Source organism: Herpailurus yagouaroundi, unplaced genomic scaffold (genome assembly GCF_014898765.1).
Source record: "Herpailurus yagouaroundi ecotype Mexico unplaced genomic scaffold, PumYag 159, whole genome shotgun sequence".
In the NCBI taxonomy this organism is placed as follows: Eukaryota; Metazoa; Chordata; class Mammalia; order Carnivora; family Felidae; genus Herpailurus; species Herpailurus yagouaroundi.
Genome location: NW_024412400.1, coordinates 27,535,556 through 27,552,727, shown reverse-complemented (window position 1 = coordinate 27,552,727; position 17,172 = coordinate 27,535,556). Strand labels below are relative to the sequence as shown.

Sequence of the window (17,172 nt, the reverse complement as noted above, 5' to 3'; positions counted from 1 at the left end):
CCCGCCCTTCCCCCCAGAGCCCATTTACGCCATCATTTCCACTTCTTCCTTTCCTCATTGCCCCAGCTGTATGCACGCTGGCTTGCTGGCTACCTGTATCCCTAGACTGTCCACTGGCAGGCATTCACTCATCCATTGATTCCACAACATCTGCTCAGTATTTGCTCCGTGCCAAACACTGTTCAAGGTGCTGGGAATGCAGCAGTGATACAAACAGAATCTTTGCCCTACTAGCTTCCATTCTAGTGGGGGAAACAGGCCATAAATGAACAAGCAAATAAACAGCTGTAGGTCAGATGATGAAAAGACCTATGGAGGACAAGAAAGCAGGGAGAGGGCAGGACTTCTCAGGCCAGCAAGTGCTGTTTTCTATAAGTAGTCTGAGTTCTCCCCAATATGATGACATAGAAACACAGACTTGAAGGTAGAGAGGGAGCAAAATAATTTGTGTATCTGGGGCAGGGGGGCATTCTAGGCTTTCAACGGCAGAAACATGCTTGGTGTGTTCCAGAAACAGGAGAGAGGCTAATATGACTGAAGGGGGATAGGTGAGAGTGATTCTCCCAGTGATGGAAAGGAGAGGCTCTTCCATGGGCAATGACGGATGCCGCAAGGTCATTTTGAACAGACTGTGCCTTTTACTTTGAGTGAAGTATGGGGTGGAGAGAAGGAGAGTTACTGGGAGGTCCGTTAGAAGCTATTGCAATCATACACTGGGGAGGTGATGGTGGCCCTGGCCGTAGAAGTAGAGGTGATCATATTCTAAACATTGAGCCAGCAGGTTTTGCTTCTGGACTGGATGTGGAATTTGAGTGAAAGGACATGAGTCTAGGCTGACTCAGGAGGAGCCGATCTGGACTGAGGCTGGGGTACATTAGCTCACTTTGGGACGTGCTTAGTTCAGGGTGTCTATTAGAAGTCCACATGATACCTAACCCCACTCCCAGGAACACCAGGTATGTGAATGTGGAGTTGTGGGGAGACAAAACTCAAGGATGGAAGACACATCTGGGAGCTGACAGACAGCCTATGGGTACTCTGTAAATACACAGCACTGAGTGGGATGTCCATGAAGGCGGCATTGTGTCTCTTTTGTTCATTGCCTCATACCCAGTGCCTAGAACACTCAGGCGTGCGATGTGTAAATGAACAATCCAAGCAACAACCCACCCATGTTCTTTCCTGCGAGTTGCTTTACTAAGCTACTGTCTACTCTCTTACAAACTATATCCACCATATCCTGAAAAATGTCACTAAGTTATGGACACCGAAACACCTCAAGGTGACCTTATCCATTTTCTGCACACTCAGATGTACCTTTCACATCTTGCTTTCATCTCATTAGAAGGCAAGCCCTCGCTTATTTGCATTCATAATTCATAGGAAGACAGAGGGTGCCGTTTACTACAAAGCCATAGGACAGAGCGGATGGCACCTTCATGGAGCCTGCCCTGGAATCTGGAAGCTGACGTCTTCACTCCTATCTCACTGCCAATGGTCGCCTTCTGTCAAGGATAAAAGGTCTCCAAGTGTGTGTAGTGAAGGGAGCACAGAGCCACATCTGCAAAACTCAAACTGCAAACAAGCCCCTCCGGCTCCTGTAACACTAACCGCCTCTGTCACTGAATTCGGAGTCACCGAAACGTGACTGTCAATGTGTCCGCATTTCACTGCTAATGCCTTGTTTACTCTGCATTATTAAAACCTTCTCACTGCAGCTGTCTCGTATTAATGCCCAGGTTTGCAGCAAGTTGGTACCTGTGGGGTTACATTCAGGTCATAGACATTCATAGGTATCCAATACAGGACTCTTAAGACATTTTGGATTCTAGTTTGGAAATGTAAAGGATGGAGAGAAGAGAAGAGAAAGTAGGGCCATTGGAGTGGCATCACGGTGCCCAGCCAGGAACTTGGGCAATGCATTTTTCAGGAGCCGGGGAGGCTGGTACCTTTGCTGTGATCCATTTCTCGAGAGGCAGCAGGTGCAGAGGGGCCTGCCCCCAGGCCACCCACTCCCTCCCAACAGCTCACTTGTTCTCAATGAACTGTTTTTCTCTTTTCACGCCACATGCCCAATAGTCTAGGGAAGAAAGTCCTGCAATTTAAGGAGCATTTATTGGTTCATGTTGCAAAAGGTAGCCCTTGCAACACATAGTTCTTTATTGCAGGCTAGTTACGATTTTTGACTCCAGCTCTAGCTTTATTCCTACATAAACCTCACAGAGTAAGTGGAAAACTTGGCCCTCTGTTTCCAACATGATTTAAAATCACCTGGTCATGTGTTCACACCTTTTGGAACTGTCCCTTGTGTCCCAGGTGTCTTTTTTTCCTCTCCTTTACTAACTTCTACATCCAGTTCTATATGCAGCTCAAATGTCTAGTTGACAAGGAATATTTGCTGGTTTGAATTCCAGCTCTGTCAATAGACGGGGTGACCTAGGTCAAATTAGTTATTCTTTCTTTCTGTTTCACCCTCAGTTGTAAGGTGAGATGGAAGATGTTCATTCCATAATGTGTGTGTGACTATAAAATGGGATAAGGCACGTATAAGACTCAGCACAGCACCAGACATGCTGCTAGGCTGGCTCCGATTTATTAAGAATGATTATTGTTTTCTCTGGCATGGCGTGGACCCATGTGCTTCCAGATTAGCAGGTTACATAGAAAGGACAGTCCCTCTGACAACGTCTCAGATGTGTCACACTCCTTTCTTCCTAGACTACACACCATGAAACGGTGTTCACTCTCTCTTCCCAGATGAATAAAATATTCAGAAAATAAGATTAAACTTCTCTGTATAATTGAATCACAAGGATGGGCTCCTTGCTTGCAAGGGCTGTTTCAGAGGAACTTCCTATTCTTTGCAGACTCTCTTATACCCTGTATGGTTAGGGCACCTGAAGTCAGATGATAGCTATCGACACAGGAATTGGTGTTGGCACAGTGGGTGGGGGTTTGCTGGAAAGGAAAGCCCCAAAGGTGCCATTCCGAGTAGGCTTACCAGCTCTGTAAAACCCAGATTACACCACTCCACCACACTCACCCCCAGCTCCAGGAGCAGCACGGCAGAGCACAGTGTGGGTTACTGCTGTCCCCTTGCTCTCGCAGCTGCTGTGGACCTCTGCTCAGCCGCCAACAAGGAGGTGGTGGAGGCTAGCGGGGGCTCCCACCACTGGTGCTGAACGGAGTGCACAGACTCATTACACTCCTGCTCAGTGTGGCTTTGTCTTTATCCACCCTATCGCCTTCCTTCTTCTTCCTCCATTCTTTGGGATTGGGGCAAAAAGTGTAGGTGTGATCCTCAGCACGACGGTGGATCTAATGTAAAAGGTTAGGGACTGAAGGCCTTCTGCAAAGCTATGTCCCAGAGCAAGGTGTTGCTGGTCCCTGTCTGACCAGCAATGAACTATGCTTTATCCTGGACAAGAAATGGTAGAGAGGGGAGGGAGAGCAGCTATGATGGAAATGAGGGCTGGAATAGGGGCAGGGGTGGAAACTGTCCCATCAAAGTCCACTAACACCTCAGCAAGGGTGGCTGCTTTATAGCCTGGGACATGGGCCAGGGGGATGCTGATGGAGAGATGACTAAATAGTGGGGCTAGCTGTTTCTTAGAACTGATGCCATGTAAGGTCAATTCAAGACCAAAACTGTTTCCTCCCACCCATGAAGGTAAATTAATCAAGGCATGCAAAATAGCAGTGAAATCAGCCCTACAGTCTGGACTCAAGAGCTCTGGCATCTTCTATTAAAACAAACAAACAAACAAACAAACAAACAAACAAACAAAGAAGATAGGAGGAGGAGAGAGATCTGTATCCCACAACAGATTTGGGAGGCAGACTCCTTTTTGGTTTCAATTTTCACAATTCAACACTTTTCTTAGAATCAGTATCAATTTTCCTTTGTGCACAGCTCAGTAATTCTGTTTGGTAAAACAGGTCAGATATGCAGTGGCCCCTCAGCTATTCCCTCGCCTCCATGATGATGTTCATTCAATCATCACGGAAGAGGGATTATAATTGCTATAACTAAATTGTTGTGCCGGGAGAAAACTGTATAAGGGAGTGGCTTAACAATGTGTCAGCCTGGGCAGCTCTCTTGCTAACTGTGTGGCCTTGGAGAAGTTACTTCGCTTCGCCATGCCTCAGTTTCCCCTTGTGCAGAGTGAGGATCTCACAGCAGTCTCATCTTTCAAGGGACATGAGTTTTTTGTTTGTTTAAATTTTTTTAATGTTTACTTTTGAGACAGAGAAAGACCATGAGTGGGGTTGGGGGAGAGAGAGAGGGAGACACAGGATCTGAAGCAGGGTCCAGGCTCTGGGCTGTTAGCACAGAGCCCGATGCGGAGCTCGAATTCACAAGGAGTGAGATCATGGCCTGAGCTGAAGTCAGACGCTTAACTGACCGAGCCACCCAGACGCCCCTCAGGGAACATGAGTTTTAAAGTCAGTGCTTAATATGGTAATGAATTACCGACAAAATGTGCTGTTTCTTTTAGAGCACCAAATGAAATAGTTGAGCTGCACTTAGGAACTGCAGATTATGAAGAACAGTAGTTTTAAATACTGTGAGTCTAGGACAATAATTCAAAGCACCAAGATGTTTTCCACCTGATACACATGGGCCCTGAGAGGCAGTGGGAGAGTGGATTTATAGCTCTCAGCTCTCTTTCTCCATCAGGGACACCCACTTTTTGGTTCAAATGTCAGGCAGAACTGCCTGAAATCACTAATGCACACTCTCTTCCTTTCTCTCACCCTCCTAGTTTCCTCACCCTCACCTTCTCACCTTCACCTTTTCTTGAATTCCAGCCAGTTTGATGTAGTTGCACTACAACACATGCATCAGAGGGCCTTTGCGAGAAGTGGCTGTGACAGTGGGGGGTGGGGTGGGGGGCAGCATTTCCATTTCTCTTCAAGAGCCAGCCTGCTGACAGTGAAGCTGTGGAGTCAGCTGACCACCCCCGGCCACTGCCCCTCAGGATCCACTCTTGCTCGGCAGCTCCCAGCCCGTTCGAGCTTGGGGATACCAGAGGCAGGCCATTCCTGCCCGGTTTGGTTTCCTCTGATGGGCAGGGCAGTCTCTGCTCTGGGGCTCTCCTATCAATTGCCCTGCATGCTGACAATGCCATCCAGTCCTTCTTTCCCTTCTATCCTTACCCTCAAAGATGCAGACCAGCATTGTGGTTTGAGGCTCTCCCCAATTCTGTCTTGTCATCCGCTTCCCAGAGGACCTGACCTGACACAACGTCTAACGTACAGGGCATAGAATAAAGGTTCTAGAGATGTTAGGTGTTAGTGTTATAATACCAATTGGATTTGATAAAACTAATAACTTCACTAACAGAAGACACTTGTAGAGGCACATATTCTCATGATGACCTGATCCAAGAGTCCTCAGTAGACTCTTAGGCCTTGCCTAGCCTGTATCCATTTCTCTGCCCCTGTGGCACTATTCCAAGAAGAACATTCTGCTCTTTCTAATGCTTCACTGTGTGAAGAGAATTTCAAAACCACTAGAGGATTTGGTGAAAGCTACAGAATTAGCTGGAAAAATGGGCCTCCACAGCCCTTTGTCTTGGCAAGAACAAACACCGTGGTCCTAAGAGCCTTCTTAAACCAAGTATTGATGAAAGCTACCTTCATTAAACAACAGAGCCTTTCCCAGGGGAGTTCTGTGTGAAGTCATTATGGTCTACCTAGCATGTGGATTCCTGGTGCACACGGGACATTGATTAGTCTTACTGAGGGAAATGATGGTCAAGGCAGCAAGGGAAACACATAAGGGTCTCTGAACACACCCAATCAATCTGCAGCCCTAAAGCATGTCCATTAGAGCAAAACCCTTTTCAGTGACAGGTTCCACAAATACTGTTGAAAACCCTGTGATGATGACAGCTATAAACTCCGTTCTCCTGAGACCTATGAGGCTGGTTCTGATTCAGTGACCACAGACTTCACAGAGCAGCTATCAACGGTATGATAATGGTTTGTGATAAAGGTGCTGTTGATGTTCTGCTGAAAGCAGCAGAGAAGCAACTGACGATCAACAGCAATTAGGTGCTTAATAAAACTGCTTTGGAGATGCTGCTGCTTGAAAAGATTGTCATGGGTGGCGCAAGGGACTCAGCAATCAATCCCAATGAAGCCCGTGCCTATCTTTCTTTTTGAAAGCACTTCTTCCATCAAACACAAACTGTGAGACTTTTGCTGCCTCCGAAGGAAGGAAAATCAACTTTGATCTGATTAGTCACATAAAAGCCTTGGGCACAATAATCACCTAGGCAGACCCTGGACACACTTGAGTCAAGGGTGAGACCGGGGAGAGGGCAGAAGAGGAAAATCCCAGCGAGGCCTGCAGGTTTCACCCAGTCTATACAGCCAACGGTGACTGGGTTTCGGCATGGACTTCTGTAACTATAATTTGTGTGTTGCTAATAAAATAACCTAGAAAGGGCAGAGGAGACAGCCATCACAACCCTACACTCACCACCTTTCAGGAGGGGGAAATTATTTCAAACTACTAGGCAAAACAAAAGGGATTGTAGTTACCTATCTCTAATTCTAGGTTGATACACCTTTTGTACCAGAAAAAAATACTGGCTTGAGGACATGACAGACTTGGGCCTGTGCCTGGTTCTGAGCCTTCCCTAGCTGTGTGGCCATGGGCAAGTTGCTTCTCTTGGAGACTTGGTTTCCTCATCTGGAAAGCAGAAATAAGAATAACTACCTGACAGGGTTTTGTGAGACAAAATACCAACATGTATGTGAGAGGCCTCAGCATCTTGTCCTTATAGATTTAAAATCAATTCACAAAGCTTAGCCTGATCTGTTTCTCTACCCCTGTGGTATCATTCCAAGAAGATCATTCTACTTTTTCTAATGCTTCACTGTGTGGAGAGAATTTCAACTATCATATCACATGTGACAGATGTGCAGCCCAGACAGCAAAACTGCTGGCCTATATTTATCATTAGCCTTAAGAAATAAAAAGAAGAGATTTTTTTTTTAATATTACAGTTGTAAAATCTCACTCTAACATTAAACAGTTTTGGAAATATCATTAAAAAACAGAAGATGGCTGGGTAACTTCATCATAATAATAGCTAATATCTCATTATTAATTACTTCATTATTACTTCAATATAGACACTATTTTAAGTAATCTATATCGATTGCTTCATTTAACTCCCAAACTACTCTATGCGGTAGGAACCATTCGTCTCTCTCTCCCACCTTACAGATTAGAAAACTGAGGCACAGAGAAATTTTGTTTGCACAAGGTCACACAACCTGTAGGTTAACAAAGACTAGTCGCATCTACAGGCACTTTGATTTCCAACCCTGTGTTCCCACAATTATGCCAAAGATGGGACTTCTAGAGTGGCTACTAAAGTTCTATTTCCTGACCTGGGTGGTGTTTGCTGTACATTTTATTCATGTGATCTTCTGAATCAGTTTTATACTATTAAAAAAGCATTTTAAAGTAATAATACTAGTAGCTAAAATTTTGCCACTCAATGCTCTGGGCAAAAATGGATGTGTTTTGCAACCATAGGCACAGAATTATGGTTCTATAACATTGTAACATTTGTCTCTCAGGGCACCTGGCTGGCTCCTAGGAAGAGTGTGCAGCTCTTGATCTCAGGGTCATCAGTTCGAGCCCCATGCCAGGTGCAGATATTACTTACATAAATAAAACTTAAAAAAATATATTTGGGGCGCCTGGGTGGCGCAGTCGGTTAAGCGTCCGACTTCAGCCAGGTCACGATCTCGCGGTCCGGGAGTTCGAGCCCCGAGTCAGGCTCTGGGCTGATGGCTCAGAGCCCGGAGCCTGTTTCCGATTCTGTGTCTCCCTCTCTCTCTGCCCCTCCCCCGTTCATGCTCTGTCTCTCTCTGTCCCCCAAAAAAATAAATAAAAACGTTGAAAAAAAATTAAAAAAAAATATATATTTGCCTCAGTTGCTTAGGACAGTGGCACAGAAGAACATGGAAATTGAATTTTCATTTTGTGGTCTTAGGTGGTACTTGGTCACCAGAGTCCATTGGAAATGGGGAAATAGTATAAGGAGAGTAATTTTTATTTTGACATGCTGAATCACTGTCTGCCTTGACTATATTTTTCTCAACATTCATTTGCTTGTCTTTTCATGTATTTGTTCTTAATTTCTCTTGCTCATACTTTCTCTTTCTCCTTCTCTTTCTCTTGTCCCTTTCTCTTCTTAACCTCAGATCCACACCCTTCTGGTTCCCTTCTCCGTGCCTCTCTCTCCTTTTCTTTTTTCTTTTCTTTTCTTTTCTTTTCTTTTCTTTTCTTTTCTTTTCTTTTCTTTTCTTTTTTAATGTTTATTTATTTTAGAGAGAGAGACAGAGACAGAATGTGAGTGGGGGAGGGGCAGAGAGAGAGAAAGACAGAATCTGAAGCGGCTCCAGGCTCTGAGCTATCAGCACAGAGCCTGATGCGGGGCTTGAACCCACCAAAGTCAGACTTAACTGACCTGAGCCAGAGTGGGACTTAACTGACTGAGCCACCCAGGTGCTCCCTTTTTTTTTAATACATAAATCATTTCTTGTTGGTCTTATTTATTGAATATTATGATGGATTGCTTAGTCTTCATTAAAAAGTATTGAATAGATTATATACAAACTTCAATTAATCCTGCTGACTTAAGTTTCCATTGCCACATGTACTCCCTGATTGACTTCTATTTCAGTAGCTTAATGGTTCCCAGTTATTAAAAACCTTTTGTACCTTAAGAAAGCTTAGGACTGGAAAGGTTAACATGTTATGGCCTAAGAAGAAAATAAAGTATATGAGCATAAGTTGCCCAAAGTAATCCGCTTTCTCCTCACATACTACTTGCTTTTCACTCTCTTGTAGACACCCAACAGAGAAATCACATGCCAGGGATGTTTCTTAGCCTATGATGCAATGGAGCTTAGTCTTGCCCATTAAGGAGATCTGTGAACACTGAGAGACTCCAGCGCTTTATGTAAGGATGGGCCCACAAAGGCTGGGAGTGGCCAGAAAGATCATCCCCTGAGCCAAGGATCCCCTCAACTCCAGAACTAATTTGTGCACTAGGACATGACTCAAAAATCTTATAACCAGGCAGAAAAGTATGTATGTGTGTGTGTGTGTGTGTATAAATTTATATATACATAAATATATATATACTTATTTTTTTAATGTTCATTTATTTTTGGGAGAGAGGGAGAGAAAGAGCATGAGCAAGGGAAGGACAGAGAGAGGGAGACACAGAATCCAAAGCAGGCTCCAGGCTCAGACCTGTCAGCACAGAGCCCAATGTGAGGCTTGAACCCATGAGCTGTGAGATCATGACCTGAGCCAAAGAAAAGTTGCCCCCAGAAGGGTGTATTTTAAAAAATCCCCTTCTCTCTGCTAAAGAGACACTTGCATTCTTTATTCAACAGCTGTATATAGGGTGCTCCTCAGTGTAGTACATATCATCTTCCCACCTGCTTAAGTACTAGGTACTCTAGCCCTTCCCTAATCAACATGGTCCACAGCAGATTCTAAGAATTCCATGGGGCCCTGCCTTCCCCCGAACCTTGGAAATAAAGACCCATCACATGGCACCTTTGTAACAAATCCCAGTCCCCATCTCCCACTTCAGGTTCTAAGACTTCCTGGACCCTCTGGGAAGTCACAGCCTGATCGGTACCTCGGACAGTTCCACTATATCCACTGGGGAGCAGCATATACCTGTTGGATTGTTCTGTAAGCAGGCTGGGGTCCTTCATCCTTAACCTCTTCCTCCGGTCCTGAGAACACTATTTCTTCTTCCTCCTCCTCACTTTCTCCAGAACAGGAATCAAATGCATCAGCATAATATTCTTCAGCCACAAGCGGGTCTTCTGGGATGTCTGAAATAAAGAATAAACAGCAATCAAGTCCTACCAGTCATTAAAATTGTAACAAATCTAGGATCTCCTATATTTTCCCAGAGATGTATATTATGTTTGTGCTGATAAAGCTCTCAGGAGGGTAGAGCTGAATCTTAGCTTCCTGAAAGTATCTGGTTGAATGTAATAAATACTCAGCAAAATTAAACCCGTAAAGGAAAGGAGGAATGACTCTACCAGCAACCATATTTTGAAGGTGGAAGAATAAAGCCATGAAACAAGGAGAAATGATCTCTTGGAGGCATAAATCTTTATTACAAAGGAGGGGATGTAGGAGCAGAAGCAGGATGAGATGCCTTGCCTGCAGGGCTCTCTTACACACCCACACAAAAACTTCTGCAGAGGCAGCCGGAGTAGAACCATGACAGCACTCTTCCTGGGAACTTCTTTTTTAAAGAATAAGTGGTGAGACCAGGTAAGATGCATAGGATATATAGGAATGGCATTTTGGCAAGCTGGGGAAAACATTACGGTTCTTTTTTAATAGGCTATGAAGGCTTGTGAAATGGTGTTCACTCTGGGACCCTGCTTACTTACATCTATATGTGGCATTTATTGTTTTTAAAAAGGAAGGATCACTCACTTAAGTTGATGCCAAGAAGTGACTACCTAAGTTACATGATGCAATGTTATTACTAACTAAAAATATAATCGGTGTTTATAATGGTTTTCAACCAAGAAAGGCCAAGACTGGATCACAAAAAAACATAGTGATATCAACTCCAATTTACTAACGAAGGCCTAGAAGTAGGGAAATATCCTCGGGGAAAGGAGCAAATTACAGAGTGACACCCCACCATATTAAAACCATGGGCATTTTAGGCTCTGCACCATTGTCTGATTTATAAACAAAATAATTCTTCTAAATAAATTCTTCTAAATCATAACAAACAGCACTGTTTTTCAACCCACTGTTGCTACTCTGTGTTTCTTGGGGGGGAAATATGGAATTTGGCGTCAGAGAATCAGGTTGGAATCCGGCTCTACTGCCTCTTACAGGAGAACCTAGACAAGGTATTTGAACTTACTGAGCTCCAATTTCTCCAGTAAAACTGGCATAAGGGTAACCTGGCAGGGTAGCTGGGAAGATTCAGTAATATGATTCTTATGAAACCACTGTATACAGGGAAGCTTTATAAAATGTTCACTCAATTTCCACATCTGTAAAAATGGACTTTTCATTAAGTGATTCCAGAATCCTCTGGAAGTAGGATACTTAGTAGAGGTAGAGTTCCCTGATAGTCTGACAGCGGGGTACTTTAAAATCTTCGCTAACTATGGTTTCCCATAAAACACAAGAGGCCAGTGCCATGACCTCAAAATTAACTCAAAATACAAAAATTACATATATTAAAAAACTGTCTTTGCCAATTCCTTAGGAAGGGGCACACTGGGGCTCCCATACTTCTGGTAACTCCAACACAGACTGTTTTCCCTTTAGATCACTGGTTTTCTGTTGAGCAGCAAATGAAATAGATTATTTGTATATGGGAGCCATGTTTTATAAAAATCTTGACTCAACTCACACTCAGAATGGCTTGAGGAGTAGATGAAGCATATATGAAATATATGAGCAAGGTAAGTATATGAAAACTAATAGCTCCCAAGTAGATAATTCAAGTCTCTAGTTTTGTCCTCAAGTAGGGGCATTTCTCACTGAATGGAATGGTAGACAGGACCACACGACTTCCCACCTCTGTTCCTCCCCCTCCACCTCTCCCTCCATCTCTGCATCTCTTTCATAGACTTGCCCACTCTGTCTTCTTCTTCCCACCTCCTCCTATTTCCTCTCCCTCTCCCCCCAGAGGCTCTCTGTCTCTTTGACAGTTATTCATTCATTTATTTATTCCTATTTTTCTCTTTCTTTCCCTCTATTCCTCATCTCCTCCACGTTAGGCCAGAATATTTGCTTTCAAATTTGACTGTGACACAATAAGAATATCATTTACATTGTTTCCCAGTACACAGAAATGTGCTTATATTTGTGTATGAACATGAATATATTTGTAGTTGAAATGAAAGTTTCATGCATCCAGATTTACCCTTACTAAATATGACAATTCTGGTCTTTCATGTTCTATTCAAGAAAACTGTTTTAAATGCTAGTTGCAACTTGTTGATTTCTCACCACACAATTTGAAAAACACTAGTTTAGAATGCTGGCTTTGGAATCAAAAAAGAGCTGCATTTAAATCAAGGCTCTAATATCAGCTCTATACCAGCTCTATTCCTGCCCTTCAGCTTTCTCATCTGTAAAATGGAGATGATAATGCCCATCTCTTAGAATTGTTGAGAACATTAAATAGTATAATGGATGCAAAGCACCATGCACATTATGTACCCAGTAAATGTCATTACTAACATTTACCATAAAACTCTGTACACGTTTTGCCTGTAATACACAACACCAGGAAGAAACAGAAATATTGGACAATCACAAATATATACACAAAATAGAATCACTTCTCAAAATCCATACTGTACCCAACTCAAATGGGTAATAAGGCAAAAGGCCAAATCCCACAGCCAAATGGTTCTCTTGATAAATACTGAGCCCCACCTCCCATAACATGACTCCTTGTGCACAGAGTCTTGGTCTTAGAGGAAAGATTCCCTCTCTTACCAAGGATCCCCTCCCAGGAAGGAGAGGAAGGAAAGAAATGGTAAGGAGGAAAGTGCCCTCTTGCCACTTGTGCCTAAGTCATAAAGCAGACGGGGATGAATTCATCTCCAATATTTCTGAAATGAGCACCACTATCTTGGTACAGCTCAGAAAAGAGATCATTTTCAAAAGGAAAAGTCAAAAGAAATGTAAGTCTGCTCAAACTGTGTTTGACAAGCTGTGTGTTTTTCTTATGCAGGCCCAATTTGAAGCCTTGTTAGGCTAAGGCTCATTTCTCCTGTCATTGAGGGAAAATGGTCTGTGATAAATAGCTTTAATTTCCTCACACCCTGAAGTCAGCCTCATAGCAGATGCACTGGAGCAGCATTCCAGATCTCTACTAGGCTGGGTGGGCAGCGACAGTGTGTTTATGAAGGAATCCAGTTGTGGCTGCCTGAACTTGGGCACCGTTGTTACAGATCCGTGCTGGAGAAAAAGAGAAGCAATCACCCTGTTCCATGAAAAGGAGGCTCTTTGCCAGACCCTTCGATTAAGGCCCTAATAAATCCCTTTCTCTAAGACTTAAGTGAATATCAGGACCACCTGCAGGGCCTGTTAAAACACAGATCACTAGGCCCCACCCAGTTGCTGATTCAGTAGGTCTGGGGTGAGGCCTGAAAATGTGCATTTTGAACAGGTTGCCAGGGGATGCTGGGGATGCTGGTCTGGGGCACAACGTCCAAACTGTTGCTATAGGATGTGACTTTTCAAATAAAAGTACTATCATATATTATTATATAGAAGCACTATAATAGAATATGGAAGACTACATCTTCCAACCTTATATGTTATAGACCAAAAAAATGAAGACATAAGCTTTACTTTAGAAGAGTTCAAATTGTTGTACCATTAGCTGTCACGATCTCTGTGGAGTTGTAGGGCACTCTTCTCATTTTTACTGATGGAGAAGAACAAAGCTGTGAGTGAGCAGTCCAAAGTTAAAGCACTTTACAGTTTGCAAAAGCACATTCACATCCATTATCCCATTTAATCATTGCAACAGTTATTCAAGTTAGACCAGGACATTTTTATCATTTTTTTTTTGGATAATGAAAGTGAAGCTCAGGCAGGCTAATAACCAATTGAAAGTCACAGAGCTGTATGCAGGGTGGACACTAGACCAGAACACAAATAACCTGAATCCTATCTTTTTTCCACCGAATTGGTGCTATTTCATGGTTAGCTAGGAACGTTCGTCTTCGTTAGTAAAACCATGTCATGGATAAAAGGTGTGATTGTCTTCCCCCATCGCTCTGAAAGATGTTGGACAAGGGATAGGCTTTCCACTTAGGAGACGGGAAAACTGAAACACTTAGTCATCCTGGTAAAGTGTCTGAAAGGAGCTGGGAATATTGAATGCCAAGGGCTCTCCCTCAGACTCAGCCCAACTGTCACTACCCTCAACCTCAGATGTGCTCAAACTGGAGTGTGCACTGGGATTGCATGGAGGCCTGTTAAAACAGATTCCTGGCCCCATGCCCAGTGTTTCAGATTAAAAAACTGATGGTCTGGGCAGGGGTTTGGGGGGGGAGGTGGCAAGAAGTCTACATGATGCTGCTGCCACATCTTGGAGAACCATTGCTCTACCTTACAGGACCTTCAAGGAGAAAGTGACACACAGGTGTAATTGTTGAATGTGAATTTCCCTAATACTTCATCTATTATTGTACCAGCCCTTTAAACTTCTCAAATGATCAGAAAAATTCACTAAAGAATTTATTTTTTATTTTTTAAGAATTTTTTTAAAAGAAGTAATAACATAAGAACTTTGCCTAAAGTCAAAGCCTCATTTCCTTTAGAGGAACTTAGTGATGTGGAAGGAATACCTCAGCCTGTGCACCTACCACCATGCTGAATGATTCTAACCATCTGTATGTCTTGAGTAAATGCATGTCATGAGTTTAGCACAATGGTTCTCAAACGGTGTTCCCCAGAAGAGCAGCAACAACATCACCTGGGATATTACTAGAAAAGCAAATTCTCAGGCTTCCCAGACTTGCTGAATCAGAAACTGAAGGAAGTGTCCAGCAATCTGCATTTTAATAAGCCCTCCAGGGGGATCCTGATGCAAGCCTAAATTTGAGAACCACAAATTTCGCACAATGACTGGCACTTTCTGCTCAAATAAAAATAGCTTCTACAGATATCCCCAGTTGATAAGCTCTTGGGAGGCAGGAGCCAAGATGGTCCTGTTCCCCATGATTTCTCAAACCCATGGCTCAAAGCAGACACTCCAGGATGCTCTGGTTTCTCTTCAGATCTAGAAATCTTTTGCCTTTTCAAAGCAGACACTCCAAACTCAAAGCTTCCTGTCCAACAAATGAATGCCTACACCTCTAAGAGATAAGCACTTTCAAATTTCATGCAAAGAATTTCCTAATCTTTGTTTTGGGGAAGGGCAGGAAAAGGGCAGTGGGGGGCATAAAGATTTTTTTCCTCCAATAGTGTCAGAACTGATTGGTGACCAAGTGACCTGTGACTTGGGAAATCCAACAGATTCACTCACCACTTTTCTGCCCCTTCTCCTAGGAAGTCAACAATACCTGCAAGGTATTTTTTTTAAACAATTTTTTTCAATGTTTTTATTTATTTTTGAGAAGAGAGAGACAAAGCATGAGTGGGAGACGGGTAGAGAGAAAGAGGGAGGCACAGAATCGGAAGCAGGCTCCAGGCTCTGAGCTGTCAGCACAGAGCCCCACGTGGGGCTTGAACTCATAAGCCGTGAGATCATGACCTGAGCTGAAGTTGGAAGCCCAACCAACTGAGCCACCCAGGCACCCCTCCACAAGATATTTTTAAAATGGTTCTCATTATGCCTACCATCTCGGGGAAAGTATCTCCTCCTAAAGAGAGGATGTTCTCTATGTCAGCTGTGGTGGGGCAGCTGGGGGTGAGGAGGGGATCTCGTGGCAGGCAGCTGCCCAGACATGCCCTTCTTTATTTTTCCTTTCTTTCCTAGTTTTCTGAAGTGGGCAATGGCTTTATCTTGAGCCAGAAAATATTGAACAAAAGCTATAATAAGAACAAACTGATCTATTGTTAGATCTTGATGTGGCCTCTAAAGACCACGTTCTCACATCACAAACTGGAAGCAGCGGTGCTCAGAATGACAATAGTTATTATTACACTGACAAGGCAGTTCCCCAGATTTCTTATTTTCCTAAATATGGCACTTGTGGGTGTGAAAAAGATCGCCTTAATCCATTTTTTTAATGAAAACATTTTAAATAAAAACATCATCTTCTCATATGTCGAAGAAACCTATGATTAATATGCCACAACATTCCCAAAACTACTGGGTGAGAGAACGCCTTGAGAAGGCACTTAGATGCAGACACTGTCTCTGCTGAGCTGCCTCAGTTTCCCCAGAGAGCTCTATCTTGTGTAAGGTGCAGGCAAATTGGCATGAAAAAAACCACAGAAATTGAAGCCCAAGTTAACTGGTGATGTCTGCTGCTTCTGAGAGATTAAGAGGATAAACTGTAGGGTCAGGCTGAGGTTCAAATCTGGTCTCTGCTGCTTATTGGCTCTGTGACCTTGGGCAGCTGATGTCACTTCTCTGGTGGTTTTTCCCATTTGTATGTGGGTGTAGTGAATACTACTGATGTGCCACCCAAACCTCCTTACCAGGCGCACCCCAAAATATAACTGACACACTCATCCAGCTGCTGTGAGCGCTGGCTGCCGTGTTAGTCTCTGCTGGGGCTACCGAAACAAAATGCCACAGACCGGGAACTAAAACAACATTTACTCTCATCGTTCTGGAGGCTGGAAGTTCGAGATCCAGCTGTTGGCAGGTTTGGTTTCTCCTTGGCTTGTGGGGGGTTGACTCTCTAGCACTGGTTTTTCAGGGTCCTAATCTCTGATCTCCTCTTCTGATAAAGACACCAGTCAGATAGGATTAAAGCCCACCCTAACAGCCTCATTTTAAGTTAATCAGGTCCTTAAAGGCCCCATCTCCAAATACAGTCACATTATGAGTTACTGTGGGTTAGGGTTCAAAATATGAATTTTAGGGGAACATAATTCAGCCCATAACAATTGCTAACAGGGCACAAATGCCCTTCTCCAGACAATTGCTCTCAGATCAAAGAATTTCCTTATCAAAGAGGTTATGTGTTCCCTCCACCCTGGAGCAAAGTCCTGGCCAACGACTTAATGACTCAAGTGGACCTGGCCCCCTCGTATCCCTCATGCTCCAGAGCTTTCTGTGGGTCTAGATATACCCTCCCCCTGAAACCAAAAGCTCTCCCTCAATAAAACACATACACCAGAATAACCATTTCAGGCTCTGCATCTAAGGAGCCCAATCAAAGACTTGGGGGTATTATAATAATATCTTAACTCATAGCTGTAACATACAATTCTATACGAGGTGGGTGATGTTGTGCAATGATCTAAACACCTCTTAAAGGAAAATAGTCAGATGCCAGCAAGGTCACATTCTTTTATGTTATACATTTATTCCCTCAGACTTTCTACAAACAATACCTACGGACACTGCTAAAGTGAGTCATTTGTCAGATATAAATTATATCTCAGACAGCCAAATTTTTTATCTCTTGAGGTCTAATATACTTGCC

General features: G+C 43.4%; 1 protein-coding gene across 9 annotated transcripts in view; it reads right to left on the bottom strand.

The window, feature by feature from the left end:
• Positions 1 to 17,172, bottom strand: part of NEK11 (NIMA related kinase 11) — a 281,184-nt gene that overhangs the window by 100,718 nt on the left and 163,294 nt on the right. For all 9 annotated transcript variants that reach the window (XM_040480180.1, XM_040480179.1, XM_040480177.1 and 6 more), the window contains one exon: positions 9,728 to 9,888. In XM_040480180.1, the coding sequence (XP_040336114.1) occupies positions 9,728 to 9,888 (161 nt within the window). The remainder of the gene's footprint in view (positions 1 to 9,727; positions 9,889 to 17,172) is intronic.